General features: G+C 41.6%; 1 protein-coding gene across 1 annotated transcript in view; it reads right to left on the bottom strand.

The window, feature by feature from the left end:
* itga4 (integrin alpha 4) overlaps window positions 1-23,364 on the bottom strand; it is a 32,920-nt gene that overhangs the window by 6,000 nt on the left and 3,556 nt on the right. Inside the window, exons 4-17 of the mRNA XM_024007215.3 lie at window positions 18,156-18,285; window positions 17,821-17,888; window positions 17,037-17,166; window positions 16,355-16,440; window positions 15,567-15,629; window positions 15,159-15,296; window positions 13,878-13,986; window positions 12,706-12,800; window positions 11,987-12,077; window positions 10,901-10,946; window positions 10,367-10,521; window positions 8,182-8,336; window positions 2,156-2,305; window positions 204-280 (exon numbers count right to left, since the gene is read on the bottom strand). Coding sequence (XP_023862983.1) covers window positions 204-280; window positions 2,156-2,305; window positions 8,182-8,336; window positions 10,367-10,521; window positions 10,901-10,946; window positions 11,987-12,077; window positions 12,706-12,800; window positions 13,878-13,986; window positions 15,159-15,296; window positions 15,567-15,629; window positions 16,355-16,440; window positions 17,037-17,166; window positions 17,821-17,888; window positions 18,156-18,285 — 1,493 coding nt within the window. The remainder of the gene's footprint in view (window positions 1-203; window positions 281-2,155; window positions 2,306-8,181; window positions 8,337-10,366; window positions 10,522-10,900; window positions 10,947-11,986; window positions 12,078-12,705; window positions 12,801-13,877; window positions 13,987-15,158; window positions 15,297-15,566; window positions 15,630-16,354; window positions 16,441-17,036; window positions 17,167-17,820; window positions 17,889-18,155; window positions 18,286-23,364) is intronic.

The following is a 23,364-nucleotide window of genomic DNA, read 5'->3' as shown; positions in this document are numbered from 1 at the left end:
CTAGGTCCCATGAAGGTTGTTTTCCCTCGAGAAATACTGTTTGTTTTAAATGCTGTACATTTAATTTGTAAAATGAATCTTTCAAGATCTCAGCTTTGTCTACAGCAGAGATGAGAAATAGAAAGTCAAAGCTTCAAGACAAAAGGTTGTGAGAAAAAGAAAACATATTGTAATTGAACATGATGAAATGCTACTGTACTTACTGTGGTAACACCAGTTGAGCAGAGACCTGCAGATTGGTTGAGCAGTTGGCCAATGAACAGTACCGAGCAAACTCTGTCTATGGATAGGAAAGGTGCAAATAAAGTGTAAGATGATGGGGCCTTCCGTATAGTTATGAATCCTCCAGAGGTGTGGACTCGAGTCACAAATATGATGACTTGCAACTCGACTTTGACTTTAACACCAATGACTCTTGACAACTTGGACTTGAGCCTTTTGACTCGGACTGACTTAGTACCCTCCCCAAGCCCAAATCTAAAAAATTATGCTATTAAAAAAAGTGTGCAGCGCATGAACTCTTCATTTAACGGATTACAGTTTGAGTCGGACAGCAGCCAATCAAATTGTGCCAGCTGAGAAAAAGTTGCGCGTGGCTATGCAGAGGAACGTCGGTGGGTGAATTCAGATGGAGCCCTTGGAAAGATGATACCCAAAATTATTATTTTTGGATATAAAGACTATGCTGTAGTCAACAAAAAACGGATTGCAACTTGCAAAACATGCAGGAAGAAAATGACAGACAGAGGCGCAACAACTTCAAACTTTGTTTGACATTTGAAGCTGCACAAAGAACGGTAAGTCGTGGCTAATATAGCCAACAGCTATATAATTTTACTAGTGTAGCATGTAGGCTAACGTAACGTTAAATCAACGAGCCTCCACACAGTCTGTCAGTGCGGAAACGCGATCATTGCACCCAAGATTGAGTTACAACTGGCTAGGCAGTTGGTAGCCTAAATCCTGCCTGATGTTACTGCTGTTCCTAAAACCATTGACATACGTTAGCCTACTGTAACCACACAGAGAGTGTGTGTGGGGGTGGGTGTGTGGGTTAAGGTTGGGCGATTGTGTACAAGCCTACATCGTCCGATTGCGCCCCCATATCGATCCTCAATAGTCAATCGCTATGGGGGGGGGGGGGGGGGGGGGGGTCTTTCTCATGGCTACCCACGTATTTCCATGGAAATATAAAGTTTATTTGGAAAATAATAAATATGTATATTTTTAAAAGCATTCATGATTTGCGTAAATGTAATATACTAACTATTACTCTTGTTAAAAATATGAAATGGTATTACATTTGGTGAAGAGCACATTATGACTTGTTTAGGACTCGAAACTCAAAGTTTACGACTTGACTTGAGACTTGTCGGTCTTGACTTGAGACTTGACTCGGACTTGCCTGTCTTTACTTGAGACTTGACTTGGGACTTGAGACTTACTTGTGACTTGTAAAACAATGCCTTGGTCCCACCTCTGGAATCCTCTACCATACCATGCATAAATATGAGTGGAGAACTGTAGAGCTAGTTTCCCGGACACAGATTAAGCCTAGTATCTGGGCTAAAGAGCACTTTCAATGTAGATTCTCCATTGAGCATGATTCTTAAAGCTAGAATCCTTTACTTGAAACAATAACAAAACGGTCACCCCGCCTCGGTTTCATTGAAAAGCTGAGAGACGGAGAAATGTAACCACTCTCAAATTCATAGACAGAGCTATGGATACCAGGACTGACTATCCATGACATCAAAATTATAGTTTTTCCATTGGCTGCATGGATTTGAATTAAGAGAAATCCTATGCAGCCTTGTTTACAAATTCGAACACTGGAATGTGAGGCGTAATCTACACCTCGATAAGGCTGATATAAATCCTCATTATTTATTTTGTCTAATGATTTTCAATTTGAGTGTCATTATTTCTGTATAGCCTACACTTTCTCATTCTGAACTTCTAATGCAAGTGGGATGGGTGTGGCTTCATGACAATGATCTGCATCTGCTCACCGATTTGACAGCTCCAACTCAGTTTCACCTCCGACACCGCCAAAACATCAGCTATGCGGGTGTCCACTATCGCCGGTTAACGTTTGATYGGATTGAATCTAGGCCTTAATCTGTGTCTGGGAAACTGGCCCTATGAGACTCACCTTATTGGCCACCAGGTTACCGTGTCCCCCTCTCTGCTGCAGTATGGGTTTCAGAACAGGGAAAGGGGATCCCCCGTTATGGACAGTGTGCTCTCTGAGGGCGTACGAAACCTCAAAATGGATGGGTGTGAAGATATCTCGGACATCTTTCTACAAGCGGTAAAGAGAAAGAGAAAATTAAAGGATCAATTTACATACAACCTTGAGAAGTGGGGAGCTTCTTGCTTGACCTTGCTAATGGATGTTCTGGGGTAGGTTGTTGTGGGGGTCTGCCTGTGCTCTGGCACAATGTTACAGTGTCCTGTGCTGTCTGTCCCACTAAAAGACTTGGCTTGTGGCCACTGCAGATGTCCCAAAGAGCCTCTCCTCCAGCTCAGACACCTGCGTTTAGCTTAAGGAGGGATAGTAATCTCCTAATTCTGACATAGTTGTTTTTTTAAGACAAAGATATCTATTTAATCTTTTGCTAAATTGTTGCTAAAAGTGTTCTGACTAAGTTGTAATGCTATGATACCAAAAAAGGACTGCTATACATTTCTATGACTGAATGATTGAATACATAACATTAAAAAATAAAGAATGGTATCTATAGAGCGAGACGCTTGAATGATTCCTATGTCCCACCCTCTCTTATTTTTTCAGTGAGCACACATAGCAGCTATAAACCAGCGCTTCATTAGCCATGCACTCAAAACTTTCTCCACTCTGTGAGGTTTGGTTTGGTCACAATCGAGAAACAGCATGTGGTGTTCTCTCTCTGTACACATGGAAAGCACACTCCCCAGAGGCCCTTCATTAACATACAGGAGCTCGGAAACACAACACTAAAATGACTCTACTGTATGTGGGTGGAGATATAAACCTAAACCACAGCTGAACTCTACAGTCGTGGCCAAAAGTTTTGAGAATGACACAAATATTAATTTTCACAAAGTCTACTGCCTCAGTTTGTATGACGGCAATTTGCATATACTCCAGAATGTTATGAAGAGTGATCAGATGAATTGCAATTAATTGCAAAGTCCCTCTTTGCCATGCAAATGAACTGAATCCCCCCAAAACATTTCCACTGCATTTCAGCCCTGCCACAAAAGGACCAGCTGTCATCATGTCAGGGATTCTCTTGTTAACACCGGTGTGACTGTTGACGAGGACAAGGCTGGAGATCACTTTGTCATGCTGATTGAGCTCGAATAACAGACTGGAAGCTTCAAAAGGAGGCTGGTGCTTGGAATCATTGTTCTTCCTCTGTCAACCATGGTTACCTGCAAGGAAACACGTGTCGTCATCATTGCTTTGCACAACAAGGGCTTCACAGGCAAAGATATTGCTGTCAGTAAGATTGCACCTAAATCAACCATTTATCGGATCATCAAGAACTTCAAGGAGAGCGGTTCAATTGTTGTGAAGAAGACTTCAGGGCGCCCAAGAAAGTCCAGCAAGCACCAGGACCGTCTTCTAAACTTGATTCAGCTGTGGGATCGGGGCACCACCAGTACAGAGCTTGCTCAAGAATGGCAGCAGGCAGGTGTGAGTGCATCTGCACGCACAGTGAGGCGAAGACTTTTGGAGGATGGCCTGGTGTCAAAAAGGGCAGCAAAGAAGCCACTTCTCTCCAGGAAAAACATCAGGGACAGACTGATATTCTGCAAAAGGTACAGGGATTGGACTGCTGAGGACTGGGGTAAAGTCATTTTCTCTGATGAATCCCCTTTCTGATTGTTTGGGGCATCCGGAAAAACCTTTTACGGTAGAAGACAAGGTGAGTGCTACCATCAGTCCTGTGTCATGCCAACAGTAAAGCATCCTGAGACCATTCATGTGTGGGGTTGCTTCTCAGCCAAGGGAGTGGGCTCACTCACAATTTTGGCTAAGAACACAGCCATGAATAAAGACTGGTACCAACACATCCTCCGAGAGCAACTTCTCCCAACCATCCAGGAACAGTTTGGTGACAAACAATGCCTTTTCCAGCATGGTGGAGCACCTTGCCATAAGGAAAAAGTGATAACTAAGTGGCTCGGGGAACAAAACATCGATATTTTGGGTCCATGGCCAGGAAACTCCCCAGACCTTAATCCCATTGAGAACTTGTGGTCAATCCTCAAGAGGCGTGTAGACAAACAAAACCCCACAAATTCTGACAAACTCCAAGCATTGATTATGCAAGAATGGGCTGCCATCATCATGGTGTGGCCCAAAAGTTAATTGACAGCATGTCAGGGTGGATTGCAGAGGTCTTGAAAAAGAAGGGTCAACACTGGCAATATTGACTCTTTGCATCAACTTCATGTAATTGTCAATAAAAGCCTTTGACACTTATGAAATGCTTGTAATTATACTTCAGTATTCCATAGTAACATCTGACAAAAATATCTAAAGACACTGAAGCAGCAAACTTTGTGGAAATTAATATTTGTGTAATTTTCCAAACTTTTGGCCACGACTGTACATATGAATTACAGTATTTAAAACTTTTTCAAAGTGCATACAGTATGAGGGAGTTGTGTGAGATTGATACAGAAATGGGCGACCAAAAGACAAGGCAAAAGCCCTTCAGCCACTGTTAGCCCCATGTCACATCAGTCACTCACATTCCCCTACCAGTCCCCTTTACTGCTGTACTGTCACGTCTGTTTATAACATTCATTACTGCCATTACCCATTAATCACTTTTTTTTTTAAATACATAAAATGTACAAACACACACAGACGCACACGCACCTTCATTGGGATTTCCTCTGACAGATAATGAGTCTGGTTTAAGGTCTCCAATACCTCCATCTTTAGCTATTAATAAGAACAGCCCAGTATGGTCCAGCACAAAGAGAGACTAGAGTGTCATCCTTTAATTAGTGCATGGGTTAAAACATGAGCTAGCTTAGAGGGCCCTGATTAGAATGAGAGAGAGAGAGAGAGAGAGAGAAGAAGAGAGAGAGAGAGAGAGAGAGAGAGAGAGAGAGAGAGAGAGAGAGAGAGAGAGAGAGAGAGAGAGAGAGAGAGAGAGAGAGAGAGAGAGAGAGAGAGAGAGAGAGAGAGAGAGAAGAGAGAGAGAGAGAGAGAAGAGAGAAGAGAGAGAGAGAGAGAGTGACTGAGAGTCCAGAGGGCTCCACCAGACACTTGAGTATTAACCACTCCTCCCTCCACTTATTTCTCCCGTCCCGCTTTATTATTTCCAGTTCACTATGCTCCTTCCCATGTACGTGATACATTGTTCTGGACTTCCCAACGTCACCTACTGTCCTTATTAAACCCCTTTATCAGACATAAACTGAATGAGTCATTGGTTGCTGACGCAGTTGCTAACCAAATGATGGTCCATTCCTGATACTACTAGCCGATGATTCATCGACTGAAATCAGACAATGCCTGATGTCCCTCTACTTACTGACTCATAATGCTTTGATCTCTATCAGTAGCATGCTGACCTGACCAGAAGTCCTAGCAAAATGCATAGCACATAGAATAAAAAGTTTTACCAGATATTGTTCATCGTGATCAGACCTTTTTTTTTTCCAAGGTTTTTTACATGGACGATATATTGGAGATAATATACGACAATTACTTGAAACAATTGAACATTATGAAACATCAAAGATACCAGGCCTGGTCTTCATATCAGATTTTGAAATGCGTTTGATAAAGTATGACTCAAATTTATATATAAATGCCTGGATTACTTTAATTTTGGTGAATCGCTTATACAATGGGTTAAAGTTATATACAGCAACCCCAGATGGAAAATAGTAAATAATGGTTACTTCTCAGAAAGTATTGAGCTTTTAAGAAGAGTAAAACAAGGCTGTCCGTTATCTCCATATCTTTTTATTATAGCCATTGAAATGTTAGCTATTAAAATTAGATCCAAAAAGATCATCAAGGGGTTAGAAATCCAGGGGATAAAACAAAAGTGTCGATGTATGCTGAAGTCCACAATCTGGTCCCTGCACAGTCTCATTGAAGATCTTGATCACTTTTCTAGCCTCTCTGGATTAAAACCTAATTATGACAACTGTACCATATTACGTATTGGATCTTTAAAAAATACAGTGTTTACACTCCCTTGTTGTTTACAAATAAAATGGGCGGATGGTGAAGTAGACATACTTGGTATTCACATCTCAAAAAATATAAATGAACTTACCACAATCAATTTCAATGGGCAGTTAGCAAAAATACATAAGATTCTGCAACCATGGAGAGGGAAATACTTGTCTATTTATGGAAAAATCACATTGATTAACTCTTTGGTCCTATCACAGTTTACTTACTTACTAATGGCACTGCCTACTCCAGATTACTAATTTTATAAATCATATGAGCAAAAAATATGACATTTTACTTGGAATGCTAAGTTAGACAAAATTAAACGTGCCTATTTATATAATGAATATGAGTTTTGGGGGCTAAAATTATTAAATATTAAATCTCTAAACCTCTCACCAAAAGCTTCACTCATACATAAATTATACTTAAACCCAAAATGGTTCTCCAGTAGATTATTAAGAAAGGCTCATTCTTTGTTCAAAAATTGCCTTTTTACCTTTATACAGATTACAATTTCTCATTTCTAACTAATTGAAAATCAAATRTTGTTTAAAGTATCACCCTTTCTTAAGCCATACAAAGCTGGTTACAATTTCAGTTTTATCCTCCAGAAAAGATAGAACAAATATTACAACAAACGTTATAGTTAAACTGAAATATACTGATAAAAAAATTAAACATTCTTTATGGAAAAAATTGCTAAAAAATGTATTATATTTATTAACGATATTATGAATAGAAACGGAGGAGTTATGTCACATATGCAGCTATCGAAAATATTTGTGAATATCTGCTCAATCCAAATGTAAAACCAACTGATTGCAGCACTACCACAAAAATGGAGGAGGTAAGGAACTTGTTTGCCTGCCATATATTAAAGATACAAATTGGCTGAAAGGAACTAGCATAAATAGAAAAATATACCAGTTTCATTTGAGGACAAAAATGTTGACAGAGATTTTCGATGTACCAATTCCATGGCACATGGTTTATGAACTGGTACAAAAAACGACACTTCATTCAACACTTAGAGTTTTCAAATTAAAATTATTATATACAATTCTTGCCACCAACAGAATGCTATATATATGGGGCATACAACAATCTCAGCTCTGTAGATTTTGCTGCGAAGAGACAGAATCAATAGATAATTTATTCTGATATTGCCCCTATGTAGCTTGTTTCTGGTCACAGGTTCAGCAATGGTTAAAAAAATCACAACATGCACTTAAAACTAACCTTACAAATAGCAGTGTTTGGCGATTTGGAAAGCCATAGTCAGTCAATAAATAATTAAATAATACTCGTAGAAAAGGTTTTCATCTTTAGCTCACAATCTGTGGATACTATACGATTAGAAAGGTAAAACATTTATGTAAAACATCACAGCACAATTAAAAAATATATGGCACATGGAAACCAAATGAGGGTGGTCGATGGTGATAGGTGGGTGAGGGTTGAAATAAAAGAACTTATGTTTAGTAATGTATTATTATTTTATTGTTATTTGACTGCTTTATATAAAAGTATGTAAAATGTGTATTTAAAATGTATATGTAAAATGTATGTATATGTAGCAGAAAAGCAGTAAAAAACTAAAATATATTTGTCCTCCAAAGAGGGGGTGGAGGGGTTAATAAAAGTACAAAAAATACATTCAAAAAAAAAAGAAGCATGCTGACCTGCCCTGAAGTCAGTTCTTTGATCTACAGTATATCAGTAGCATGCTGACCTGACCTGAAGTCAGTTCTTTGATGCCTGGCAGTAGCATGCTGATATTTTAATAATTGCCTCCACAGTCTAAACTGACTTGAGGCCACGCAGAGGGTCTTACAATAACTGACTCTGAGTTAGTGATTATAGTGTCTGGGCTGGGGTTCTAAACTGACCTGAAGCCATTGCATACCTGACAACAGTTCTCAGTGGTTACAGCTGCTGACCCTCACATCCCGACCCCTTACCCCTGACCTCTTACTCACCCTCATGAAGGCCTGGTGGGGGACGCAGGTCAGCTGGTCGTGTCTGGTCTTGACCCGCCCTGTTGTAGCGTTGGACGTCCCATTTCCGTGGAAATGGAAACGTGAGGGGAAGGACTCCTTGTGCTGCGTGTCTGCTGTCAGATTATACTGGAGCACTATGGGTGAGAGTGAGTGAGGGGGGTGGAGAGTGGGAGGGAGAGAAGGTGGAAAGGAAAGTGAGAGAGGGAAGCATTGAGGTAACAATATTTTGTTTCAGAGAGCACCCAGAGTTGACATGAACCAGGGCCCCAGACATACAGACCTAGACCCAGCCTCAACCCCCAGACATACAGACCTAGACCCATCCTCAATCCCAGACCCATCCTCAATCCCAGACATACAGACCTAGAACCAGGCTCAACCCTAGACCAAACCTTAACCCCAGACATACAGACCTAGACTCAGTCTCAATCCCAGACATACAGACCTAGACCCAGCCTCAACCCCCAGACATACAGACCTAGACACAGTCTCAATCCCAGACATACAGACCTAGAACCAGCCTCAATCCTAGACCCAGCCTCAACCCCAGACATACAGACCTAGACCCAGCATCAACCCCAGACATACAGACCTAGACCCATCCTCAATCCCAGACCCAGCCTCAATCCCAGACATACAGACCTAGACCCAGGCTCAACCCTAGACCCAACCTTAACCCCAGACATACAGACCTAGACCCAGCATCAACCCTAGACCCAGCCTCAGACCCAGCCTCAACTCCAGACATACAAACCTAGACGCAGCCTTAACCCCAGACATACAGACCTAGACCCAGCCTCAACCCCAGACATACATACCTAGACCCAGGCTCAATCCTAGACATACAGACCTAGAACCAGTCTCAACCCTAGACCCAACCTTAACCCCAGACATACAGATTTAGACCCAGCCTCAATCCCAGACATACATACCTAGACCCAGGCTCAACCCCAGACATACAGACCGAGACCCAGCCTCAACCCCAGACCCAGACATAAAGACATAGACCAAGCCTCAACCCCAGCCTCAATCCCAGTCCCAGACCAAGACATACAGACCTAGATCCAAGCCTCAACCCAGCCTCAACCCCAGACCCAGACATACAGACCTAGATCCAAGCCTCAACCCCAGATCCATTCACAACCCAAGTCTCAGCCCCAGTCTCAATTCCAGCCTCAACCCCAGGCTCAGCCCCAGCCTCAACCTCAACCGCAGACCCAGCCACAACCCCAGGCTCAGCCACAGCGTCAATCCCAGCCCAGGCTCCCAGCCCCAACCCCAGCCTGCAACCCAGCCTTACTACCAGCCCAAGGCCTAGCCCCAGCCTCAGCCTCAGCCCCAGACCCAGCCTCTTTCTCAGCCCCATCCACAACCCCAGCCCCAGCCCTAATCATAAATGTACTATAGATGGAGAAAACATATTTTGAATGAGGATAACATTGACTTGTGTTTTATTTCGCAAGACACTTCAAATTAGTCATTTTCGTTTACTATCAAAGGACTGATGTTTCACAGCGATACCAGATAACTTTGAATAACTTAACTTAACTTTGAATAAATAATTTCTGTAATTCACCATTTAAAATTTCACCAAAAACATAATATTGAGGAACATAGGCGGTTAAAAACATTGTACCCTCGATGGACAACATCATTCTATCTATCAGGACAGGGCTGTGCCAGAGCCTTACAGGCTCTAACAGACACTTTCACCACAGGAATGCTCTGCAGAGATAACCCTTGTTAAGGCAGGGTTAACAAACTAACCAACTGCCCAATGCCTCAGGGACTAGTGATAAGATGGAAGGACTGACAGTGATAAGAAAACAGAAAAAGTCTGTCTCTGACACAACAGTGTTTTCTGTCAACTAGTCCAGGTCAGGGCTTTCATAACTATTTCCTACACTAGACTTTGTGCATTATACAATTTTCCACATACAATCTAGTAGTATAGTAATGCTCACATTACTATAGCATGTTTGAAAAATTTGTTTTTGGTCACTATTAAGTACACACACTAGAACCAAAACTGGCTTTTGTTTGTAAGTGCCCCTGCACACATAACCTTCACTAATGTAATGATTAACACAATGCAAACAGACAGGTTGTTTTCACAGTGCAGGGCTATGAGGGAGCCAGGGGCACGGGTAGAGGGTCTGCTCACCTATTGAAGAGGTGACGTGTCGAGCATGGACCCTGAAGCAGACTGTAGCATTGATGCAGACAGCAGGAAGACCGTTGTCATAACACAGCGCTACATAGCGGTTTACACTGACAGGCAGGGGCATGAAGGCTTCTACCACTATCACTGGACGAGTCCTGGCACAGGGAGACGACAACATGTCAACAACATGAAAACAACACATCGACACTCTGTGTCAAAACAAATACAATTGTACATTTGCATTAGAATATGGGAGCTACAGTATATGGGCCAGAAGACAAACAAATCTACAAACCAAAAGGTATTACAAAAGGTAAAAATGGCCAGGGCACTATACAGGTCAAATACATGGGCCAGGCCACTTTCACTGAGGTCATATTCAGAAAGTAAAATAATGAAATGTAAGATAAAATGTTGACCAATGTTCATTGAAAGCTTAACCTCTACCCGACATCTCTGACATGAATGCAGTAATTCTAGTTTCAGAGACTAGTTATCTAGTGGAAGTAATGTGATATGTAACACAGTTCTTACCTCAGAACCACAGCTGAGTCTGAGAGGAAGGCCCCTACTGCTACATCTGTAGTTTAGAGAGATGCAGATAGATAGCTGTCATTTTCTTGAACATGCAATTTCCTGCTATAGGTCTATCTGGCTGCAAGGCTCTCTAGACTTGTTAAAGCTCTAAACCAGTTTGTTACTCAGTTTAGAACAACTCATAAGACATCAGTGGAATGTTTTTAATTCATTCATTTGTTCATTCATTCATTTGTTCATTCAGTCAGGCATTCGGTCATTCGTTTGTTCATTCAATCCACATCAGCCTGCAGACAAAATGTATTCACACAGTTTACTGCACTGTAACAAAAACTCCTATAAACTTTACAGCAATGTACTGTTAAACCAATGTTTCTTTGGAAGTTATTGTAACATACTGTACTTTATTTCCTACAGTAACTTACAGGTAACTGTCTGCCAGTAAGTTACCATAAAAACAACAGGATATATTTTACAGTGTGGTAATAAACTGATGAGTTTTGTTTTTAGATAAGTATTTAACACTTGCGTTACAAATCAATCTATAAAACAACAATTAAAACAAATAACACATGAAAAAAATGAATGAAATGTTTTATTGACAGACAGTACACAATACTTTACAATGTACCAGTTCTAAGAGATGACTAGCTAAGAGATGACTAACTGTCTACATCTCTCTCTCTGTCAGTCTACCGTATATCCTGTTTAGTTCACAGTGTATCACTAGTGGAAGATGCGAAGATGAGAAGCAGAGAGTAAGCAGACAACCATCAGTAGTGACCCTAATTTAAACCTCAGGATATTCCCACTGCCCAATTTGGTTTTCCCTGGGTAGCAGCCAACACACACACACTCACCCACGTGCACACATATTTTCCCGTCCCCTGTCCTCAGTTATGTTCCCACCACTGCCATGTTTTGACGGCCTTACTAATTTAAGRCACAGCATGTGTGACATAATAACAGGACATTACAGTGTGTTCTGTTCTAGTCAGCAGTAGAGAAACCGAGACAGACTCAAACATTGTACTGGAGGGAAGCACTGTACACAACGTTGACAGTCAAGAAAGGGATCATTACCTTGGTAACCGTTTTCATCAACATCGATGCCTCCTGACACAGACTGGCCGAACATCTTTAACTCATTACCCAGAACAGAGCCAGTGATCCTCTGATGATGGAACAAGAACAGCTTGATTATTCTTACGGCTAACCCTCTGTACTTTACACACTTCATACACTTCATTTTGTTTCCCAAACCAAGAGAGCTGTCTATGACTACCTGTACAGTAAGCTGTACAGTACACATTTCAGATTTTTTTTAGTACGGAGCTTTGAGATTCAAGTAAGGTAATATATCTCTGTATTTGGATATACAGTGACTATATTTTCTCCAAGAGGTTGTATTCTACATTGAGATACATTTATTTACATATATATTGATTTATCTTCATGGTATTCCATAACTAAAAGCTAATTTAAATGTAACTGCTTCATGTAAACTGTCTCACATGCTCAGACAGAGAAAAGCAGGAGACCAAACAGTTTAAGGAAATCGTAGCAATTCAGAGTCATGAACTCTCTTCCGACTGTCTGAGAGCAAAGAGAGAAATAAAGGCACATTTGATCCTCACGTCCTATCTCCCTCCCTTCAATCTATTGTCCCTGATCGTTGGTCAGAGGAGGGACACCCTGACCCCTCATCCCTTCACTCCTCCCTTCCTTCCAGTAATCTCCTGTCCCTGAAGTCTGCGGACAAACAGCAGCTGGAAGGGACATAGCCATAGCTGAGTACATACTTGAGAGAAGGTCTGAGAGATCCCTGTTTTCCTCCCATTGTAGATATATATAGCCCCACGCAGCTCTTCTTCCTGCGGAGCCCCCACTGCCACATCTGGAACACATTTACAGTCAGTCAGGGGTTAACTTAGGATGCGTCCCAAATGGCACCATATAGTGCACTACTTTTGATCAGGGCCCGTAGGGTAATGTAGTTAATTAGTGCACTATATAGGAATTAGAGTGCTCTTTTTTTCCTAACCTTTATTTAACTAGGCAAGTCAGTTAAGAACAAATTCTTATTTTCAATGACGGCCTAGGAACAGTGGGTTAACTGCCTTGTTCAGGGGCAGAATGACAGATTTTTACCTTGTCAGCTTGGGGATTTAATCTTGCAACCTTTCGGTTACTAGTCTAACGCTCTAACCACTAGGCTACCTGCCGCCCCAATTCAGAAAGTAAACCAAATTCCAATTCCAGATTTTCCTAATTGAAAAGCATTGAAGAGAATTGGAATTCTAGAGTTCTGAATTCTAGAGTTCTGAATTGACAAGAATTTAAATAGAATTTACCCCAACCCTGGTGTGTGTGTGGGTGTGTGGGTGGGTGTGTGTGCTGGTGTTGAGGAACTGGCAGTTAGGCTGGTGTAAGTGGCAGTTAGAAGTGTGCTGGGGTCCTGTGATCAGCTGTAGGGGATGTGGTTGGTTGGTTGGTTGGTTGGTGGTATTGCCTCTGTGTTGAGTGGGGCTAGTTTATGGTGTGTATCTTCGTACCCAGTTACCCAATATTACCACAGACTTTAGTGTAGTTCCTTCTGACTGGCATAGCTCGCTTTCTGTTAGTTTTAGAGCTGCCAATTGCTCATAGCCTTGATCAACCATCCTGATCTTGCGAGCTTACAATGAAACTAAATGAGAGCGCAGTGGTCCGGATGGTGGATCAGGCTACATTGCATTCAACTGAAATATACAGAGATTTTATTGTGCAACAAATGGGACAGTACCTACTTGGAATACCACCAAGTTCAATTTCACTTTATTTGTATTTATTTTTTACCAAAAACTATGCAGAACATTGGCACATTGCTGATTTTGTCATAATAGTTTTGCTGTACTGTGACAAATCCTTATAACTTTAAAGATAAAGTAAGAATTGCTTTATATCTTTGCAAAAAAATATGCATAACACTCACCAGCAAAGCCATCATCATCAATATCTCCCAGATCAGTTATGGTCTCCCCAAATCTGGCAGCATAGGAGTTGCTTCCCACCAACTGAAACTCTGCTTCCTTCATATTAGCCTTAAAACACATTCATTTACAGTCTTAATAATCCTTCTCTCGCCCAGGGTAATGGCTTGTAAAGTTGATCCGGGAAGAAAAAAACGGTAATTTGCTGATGGAGATATGTGGGGGAAGTAGCTAGCTAAGCTCCATGTAATTGCAGTCATTAGGTTGGTAATTACGTCAAGTTACTCATGTCATGCAGAGTTGCCTGGTCCTTAGTAGTACACTATAAATGTAGCAGATATCTGCTGGTTTAGCGTTCCGTAATACAAACTCATCAGTCATAGAAACAGTCCTCAGGTCCTGCTATCAACATGCTGTGTTGMTTTATATCATCTGCCAGTGTATAAGACAGTACAGTAATATAGTAACTCCAGCCTCTTCTTTTTATAGGAAATTACAATAAAAGAAAAATCTCTTTACTTGAGCATATTAATTTCTATAAAGTTATCTCATTGTTCTGAAAGCTGAATAGTTAGTCTAGATGTTACTACATAGGTATAAGAGCAACTTAATGTTAAGTGATACCATCATTGGTTTTGAAAGGTTTTTGTTATAACAGTGCACAACACCAGTATTGTATGAGATGCTTAACTACTATCATATTTAAGAACTACAGAGTTAAGTTGTGAAGATAACAGTATGTGTGTGAGATGTGATGTGAGGTAGGAAGTCTCTATTGATGTTGTTCTGTTTTAACAAATACTGTATCTTCAGAGACAGTGTTCCATATAGCAGCCTCACAAAGTTTAGAGTAAACATTTCAATAGGTAATGGACCATCAAATTACATTAGATCCAAGGCTATTTGCAAAACTCACACAGCTAGACACACAATAACTGCACAACAACTTTTTTTATGATAGGGGTGAAAGAAAGGTTGTATCTCACTCAATTCGTTTTTCCTCGAATCCTCGCATCCTCACTCCTCACCTCCTTCTCAAGCCACATTGGAAGAGAAGATCCAATGTCCCTCCCCCCTGACATTCTCCTCCAATGAGTTTTGAGAAGGCAAGAAGAGGAATCAGGGAAATCAAGGTTGTCTGTCGTATACTGTATTTTTTATGTGGAGGGTGTTGATTATGATACTTGTAAGTGACAAGCCTATCTTAATTGCCCCTGAGGGGACAAATATAAAGTTGTATTGAATTGAAGGAAAAACGGATTGGGAAAGATCCCAGTACTTACGGCTCCTTGGTTTATGTAGACATGGACTTGTCCTTCCTCTCTCACGGTGCTGTACATGGGAGATCCTACCAGTAGATCAGACAGGCCATCTCCATTCAGGTCCACGGCACACACACTGGCACCAAAATACGAGCCGAGCTACAGTATAGGAAAACAAGTTTCAAGTCAATACAGTCGATCAAATCAATCAAATTTATTTATGAAGCCAGCAGTTGTCACAAATTGATTTTGCAGTGAGGAGGTATGATCGAGTTCTGCCTCAAAATCAAGACATTAATTTCCGGTTTCCCAGACAAAGCTTATACCCAGTTCTAGACTAAAATGTTCAATGGAGATTTTTAGTACAAGACTAGGCTTAATCTGTGTCAGGGAACCTGGCCCTAAAGATATCTGGCTACTAATTCCCACCTTGCTGCCCTTGACTTCACTGATTATCTTCAGCATGTTTTCTTCAGCTCTGAATAGGTAGGCCTGGAGAAGAGGACAGAAACGACCTGGTCACATCAAAACTTAAAGCCAACTAAGGATGAATGGCAAAATGCATAAACTACTTAGATTATATCACAATACCCATACAGACATGATCTCAAATCAAATCACATTTTATTTGTCACATGCGCCAAATACAACAGATAAATACCTTACAGTGAAATGCTTACTTACAAGCCCTTAACCAACAATGCTTTAATCTGATTGCTTTCTACTGATAAAATATCTCCCATCTGTCATCTTAACATTCCTGTGGGACATGTATTTTACAGTCTTAAAAATAAAATAAAATATTCCTCCATAAAATGTGCACAGAATTGCCACAAGACAAAATTATTCCCCACTTTCTGCAGAGAGATTCACTTACATTACCTTATGGGCCATTGTCAAAAGTAGTGCACTTAATAGGGAAAAGAGTGCCCTTTGTGACATAGTCTGTGTCTGCTAAATTACTTAAATGTAAATCGAATGTATTGACGACAAGATCCTTAAAGCATCTCTAAATAAAAGCCTTTCGACAAGTTTAAAATGGCCTGCATTGCAGGAAAGTTCTCCTGCAACAGGGCAACCAGAGCAAAACCCACATGTATTTTTCAATAGCACATATTTCATACATTTCACCAGTAACATGAGGAATGCCCAAATGCATCATACATTTAGGATATGATGGGGGTGAAAGAAAAAACAGGAATGAAATTAACTCTTACCTTACCAGTCTGCCCGTGCTGAGGTGCACCGCCAACAATCTCTGTGGAGTCAGGGTGGAGGAAGTGGCCAGCCCCAACCGAGTAGCCTGGTGAGGAAAAGAAGGATCACAATGTAGGTACAACGCCAGTACAGCATTAGTACAACTTTAATATAACCAAAGAATCAGACTACCAGAGTAGCCCGGCAATGGAAACGTATCACAACGTTAATACAATGTCAGTGCAACATTAGTATAACCTTAATAAAACATTTGTAAACCTTAGTACAACTTTAGTATACCCAACTGAACAGGTAGTGTAGAACCAGATGGCACGGGTTGATATATTAACTAAATAAATAAAGGTGTAAAAAAAAAAAAACGGTGTCCAAAAATACCGATTTCCGATTGTTATGAAAATTTGAAATCGGCCCTAATTAATCGGCCATTCCAATTAATCGGTCGACCTCTATAAGAGATAAGAGAAACAAGCCAGACGTAACTGGCATGATGATTTGCAGTAACTACAATTGAGCAAATATTGAGCAACCCCCCCCTCACACACACACACAAAAGCATGCTTCCTCTCTGTATTCCCTTACATTACACATCACCAACTCAAAAACAACCGAGTGTCTTTATGAGACGTGTGACAACCAGACAAGTCTTTCTGATCGTCTCCAACCATATTATAATTAACATACCCAGGTAACTGCCATAGAGGACAGTGCTGCTGTCATCCACATAGGCAGACAGGACCCTGCTGGAGGTGTTGTAGACCAGGACAGATCCAGTCCAGTACGATGTCCCTGGGGCTCCCATTATTATCAAGTCCTGAAGAAAAATAACACAACACATACATCAGAGTATTGTTCAGTTGTTTTTTATGTTTGGGATTTCCCAGTAAACCAAAATTGGTTCTGTGAAAGTTCGCAGAACCTTCTTTACRTTGTGGCAAATGTTTGTTCTCATAACATTAAAATGATCCAGTAGTGCTGATCATTATACAATGTTTGTATAAAACATTCACCTGATGTTAAAAGAATGTTCCCAGAACGCTGCTCTCATATTTTGTTGCAGCAGTATGTTCTTAAAACATTACTGGTACATTGTGTTATTACATTACCTGGAAACCTAATGAGAACATTTGGGGAATGTCCTGTGGTGGTTGTTTCAGATGTTGTGCACAACATCTTAGTGAATGTTAGGAAAACATCCCAAGGATATTTAATTTAAAACATTTTCCGAAGAATGTTTGAATGTTTTTGGGATGTTATCATCCTAATCTTAGAGAAAAAAAACTAACTAGAACTTAAAGGGAATCTTAACTAATGTTCTGGGAATGTTCCCAGTTTGATGGGTTGTGTGCATTTCAGGTTTGTGACTTGTGTATGTGTACATGTACCTGTGTATGTGTATATGCACACGTGCATTACTAGCATATACATAAACTTTAGGTTAAAACAGAATATGTAGAGGAACTGATACCTCAGTCAGAAAGTTGGATATCCCTGCTTGGCATGATCCATAGTCCTCACCAAACTTCCGTTGGTGATCTGGAGAAAGAGTGGCAGATGCATTTTCATTTTGGCCTATAAAGCAAGCTTACTGTCAACAAGCTCTCAGACTCAGTGCAGGTTGCTTACAGGTGTGGCCTTGGAGTTAGACATGGCGAGAACAAGAACATATGGATMCTCGGCCTCGGTTATTGACTGATTTATGTGATTTATAAACCACATTTTCATTTTTCTGTTGCAAATCTTTTGCTACGGTATGCATTAATGAATAAGAATCAGATATCCTGTAAATGCATAACAGTGTACCTTTGTAGCATGGGATGAGTGGTTGAGACTGTTTGAGGTCAGCCTCGTATCTGTAACAGACACCATGAGGCAGCTTGTTCTGGTTTTCTTTCCTGGAATAGAACACGTTCTTCCAACGATGCCCACATGCCTGTGGAAGGAGAAGCAACACAGATGTTGTTGAAGGAAATGCAACTATTTGAGAGGAGGAATGTAACAACAATGGAATAGTCTACACACAAAATATGTACGTTTGTGTTTATTCTAACAAGTGACATAATCCGAGCACTGCGCAGCAGCTAGTTTCCGAAATAACATTAAATGACAACAGACTATAGGCTAAACACAAAACGTGTAAATGATGTGGGTCTTCAAAATAGGAACATCAGTGTAATATGGGATCATTTGATATGTCTGGTAGGGTTGCAAAGGATGCAAGTCTTGTTTCTTGTTTAAGACCAGGCACTACAGGYTGAAATAAAAATGTTGCATCTACCTATCAATACTCAGATTTGTTGGTACTTTGGTCCATTAATGAGTATTTTCAAAAAATAAATGTTAAACATCAGGAAAAAATACAGTACCAGTCAAAAGTTTGGACGCACCTACTMATTCAAGGATTTTTCACAATGTTTTCCTATTTTCTACATTGTAGAATAATAGTAAACACATCAACACCATGAAATAACACATTTGGAATCATGTAGTAACCAAAAAAGTGTTAAACAAATCAAAATAGATTTAGATTCTTCAAAGTAGCCACCCTTGATGACATCTTTGCACACCCTTGGCATTCTCTCAACCAGCTTCACCTGGAATGCTTTTCCAACAGTCTTGAAGGAGTTCCCACATATGTTCAGCACTTGTTGGCTGCTTTTCCTTCACTCAAACCATGTCAATTGGGTTGAGATCGGCTGATTGTGGAGGCCAGGTCATCTCATGCAGCACTACATCACTCTCCTTCTTGGTCAGATAGCCCTTACACAGCCGGGAGGTGTGTTGGGTCATTGTCCTGTTGAAAAACAAATGATAGTCCCACTAAGCACAAACCAGATGGGATGGCGTATCGCTGCAGAATGCTGTGGTAGGCATGCTGGATAAGTGTGCCTTGAATTCTAAATAAATCACTGACAGTGTCACCAGCAAAGCACCCCCACACCATCTCACTTCCTCCTCCATGCTTCATGGTGGGAACCACATATGCAGAGATCATCCGTTCACCAACTATGCGTCTCAGAAAGACACAGCGGTTGGAACCAAAAATCTCAAATTTGGACTCATCAGACCAAAGGACAGATTTCCACCGGTCTCATGTCCATTGCTCGTGTTTCTTGGTCCAAGCAAGTCTCTTCTTATTATTGGTGTCCTTTAGTAGTGCTTTCTTTGCAGCAATCGACCATGCACGCAGTCTCCTACGAACAGTTGATGTTGAGATGTGTCTGTTACTTGAACTCTGTGAAGCATTTATTCATGCTGCAATTTCTGAGGCTGATAACTCTAATGAACTCTGTAGCATAGGGTCTTCCTTTCCTGTAGCGGTCCTCATGAGAGCCAGTTTCATCATAGCGCTTGATGTTTTTTGTGACTGCACTTGAAGAAAATGTCAAAGTAATAACAAACTATCTATTCTCTTACTTTTTTTGAGCTGTTCTTGCCATAATATGGACTTGTTTTTTTACCAAATAGGGCTGTCTTCTGTATACCACCCCTACCTTGTCACAACACAACTAATTGGCTCAAACGTATWARGAAGGAAAGAAATTCCACAAATTAACTTTCAATAATGCACATCTGTTAATTGAAATGCATTCCAGGTGACTACCTCATGAAGCTGGTTGAGAGAATGCCAAGAGCTTGCAAAGCTGTCCTCAAGGCAAAGGGTAGCAACTTTGAATCTCAAATATAAAATATATGTTGATTTGTTTAACACTTTTTTGGTGTTAAATGTGTTGTTTCATAGTTTTGATGTCTTCACTATTATTCAATGTAGAAAATAGAAAACTTAAGAAAAACCCTGGAATGAGTAGGTATGTCCAAACTTTTGACTGGTACTGTATATTTTCTTTAGTTTATCATAATGTTGTCATCAACATTTTAATGAATTTGAACCACTTTAAAATGGACATACATCAATCATTTCAAAGCTGACTACATTGAATTGCACTAAAAGCCCATTTCATAGAGATTGTTACAAACTGGCCTATATTTAGTCATTTACTTTGAAGAGATGGTGATTGAGTTTAAATAGGCGTTTGCCGTTTGGCGTTAGTCTAAATTCAGTGTACTTGTCTTCAACTGCCATTTCCCGAAAGTCAGATTCGTCTTACAAGCCAACAAAAAACATTCAGCTTCAGAAGCATCTGCATTCACCAAATTGTTTTTTGGTTATCCTTAGACATATTCTCCAGACTTGCTCAGAGGGAATTGTTGATATGTTGTACATTTTTGTATCCTAGATACATGTTGTTGTTTTTTGCCGCAATATGCAAATATGTGCATATTTAGATGTTGCCTCGATTGCTCGGAAAACTATTGCCAGTTTTGTACAACGCGACTCAGACCAGAGCATACCAGACCTATTTTCTCTCCATATCCCCGGATTTTTACCGCAAGCTCTGGACATTTACACCTGGATCTTGCAGCTAACTAGCTGCTATCCGAGTGACTATTGGCTAACATCAATTCCGGAGCAAACRCCAATTATCCCGGAGCTAGCCAGCTGAAGAGTTCCATCAGCCACTCCTGGGCTACAATCACCTATCCGGACCCGTTTTACTGCCGATGCGGAGCCCCACCGGGCCTTCACGACTGGGATACCGACGTTATCTGCCCGAGGGAGTTATTCATTCTAGCCAGCATTACCAGCTGCACCAAGCTAACGTGAGTAGTTCAGCTAACCACAGCTAGCGCTTATCAGCTATCCTTTAGCTCGGAAAACTATTGCCAGTTTGTACAACGCGACTCAGACCAGAGCATACCAGACCTATTTTCTCTCCATATCCCCGGATTTTTACCGCAAGCTCTGGACATTTACACCTGGATCTTGCAGACTAACTAGCTGCTATCCGAGTGACTATTGGCTAACATCAATTCCGGAGCAAACACCAATTATCCCGGAGCTAGCCAGCTGAAGAGTTCCATCAGCCACTCCTGGGCTACAATCACCTATCCGGACCCGTTTTACTGCCGATGCGGAGCCCCACCGGCCTTCACGACTGGGATACCGACGTTATCTGCCCGAGGGAGTTATTCAACTGGCCCCTCCATCGCAGTAACCTGAACGCCCATATGCTAAGCGCCCCGCTAATCGTTAGCTGTCTTGAGCATATCGGCTGCTATCTGAACAGGTCTATCGAACAATCTTACGCCGCGGGCTAGCTTAGTGGAGGCCTCACTGCTCCATCTACGGCTGCCCCCTGGACACTATGATCACTTGGCTACATAGCTGATGCTTGCTTGACTGTCCATTAATTCACGGTACTCCATTCGTTTATTTGTGTTTTATCTGTCGGCTCTGTGCTTTAACTCAGGTATGTGTGTAGTTAATCCGACCTCTCTTGCCTAGCCGTCGCCATTTTACCTGCTGCTGCTGTGTTTAACTGACTAGCTGCTGTTATCTCACCTGTTGTTTTAGCTAGCTCTCCCAATCAAGACCTGCAATCACTTTATGGCTTATTGTATGTCTCCCTCAAATATCAATATGCCTTGCATACTGTTGTTCAGGCTAGTTATCATTGTTTTGGTTTGCAATGGACCCCGTAGTTCCACTCTCCGTACCTCCGATACCTCCTTTGTCCCACCCCCCACACATGCGGTGACCTCACCCATTGAGACCAGCATGTCCAGAGATACAACCTTCTTATCATCACCCAGTGCCTGGGCTTGCCTCCGCTGTACCCACGCCCCACCATACCCCTGTCTGCACATTATGCCCAGAATCTACTATCACACGCCCATAAATCTGCTCCTTTTATTCTTTGTCCCAACCGTCTAGGCGACCAGTTTTGATAGCCTTTAGCCGCACCCTCATCCTACTACTCCTCTGTTCCTCGGTGATGTGGAGGTAAACCCAGGCCCTGCATGTCCCCAGTCACCCTCATTGTTGACTTCTGTGATCGAAAAAAGCCTTGGCCTCATGCATGTCAACATCGAAGCCTCCTCCCTAAGTTTGCCTTACTCACCGCTTTAGCACACTCTGCCAACCCTGATGTCCTTGCCGTGTCCGAATCCTGGCTTAGGAAGGCCACCAAAATTCTGAGATTTCCTACCCAACTATAACACTTTCCGTCAAGATAGAACTGCCAAAGGGGGAGGAGTTGCAATCTACTGCAGAGATAGCCTGCAAAGTTCTGTCATACTTTCCAGGTCTATGCCACAAACAGTTCGAACTTCTAATTTTAAAAATTAATCTCTCCCAGAAATAAGTCTCTCACTGTTGCCGCCTGCTACCCGACCCCCTCAGCTCCCAGCTGTGCCCTGGACACCATCTGTGAATTGATCGCTCCCCATCTAGCTTCAGAGTTTGTTCTGTTTAGTGACCTAAACTGGGATATGCTTAACACCCCGCAGTCCTACAATCCAAGCTTGATGCCCTCAATCTCACACAAATCATCAAGGAACCCACCAGGACAACCCTAAATCCGTAAACATGGGCACCCTAATAGACATTATCCTGACAACCTGCCCTCAAATACACCTCTGCTGTCTTCAATCAAGATCTCAGTGATCACTGCCTCATTGCCTGTATCCGCCACGGGTCCGCGGTCAAACGACCACCCCTATCACTGTCAAACGCTCCCTAAAACACTTCTGCGAGGCAGGCCTTTCTAATCGACCTGGCCCGGGTACCCTGGAAGGATATTGACCTCATCCCGTCAGTTGAGGATGCCTGGTCATTCTTTAAATGTTACTTCCTCACCATATTAGACAAGCATGCTCCGTTCAAAAAATGCAGAACCAAGAACAGATATAGCCCTTGGTTCACTCCAAACCTGACTGCCCTCGACCAGCACAAAAACATCCTGTGGCGAACTGCAATAGCATCGAAGAGCCCCCGCGATATGCAACTGTTCAGGGAAGTCAGGAACCAATACACGCAGTCAGTCAGGAAAGCAAAGGCCAGCTTTTCAAGCAGAATTTGCATCCTGTAGCTCTAACTCCAAAAAGTTCTGGGATACTGTAAAGTCCATGGAGAAACAAGAGCACCTCCTCCCAGCTGCCCACTGCACTG

The sequence above is a fragment of the Salvelinus sp. IW2-2015 genome, linkage group LG2 (assembly GCF_002910315.2).
Source record: "Salvelinus sp. IW2-2015 linkage group LG2, ASM291031v2, whole genome shotgun sequence".
Taxonomy (NCBI): Eukaryota; Metazoa; Chordata; class Actinopteri; order Salmoniformes; family Salmonidae; genus Salvelinus; species Salvelinus sp. IW2-2015.
Note: the sequence above shows the minus strand (reverse complement) of the source record. Positions and strands in the feature narration are given on the sequence as shown.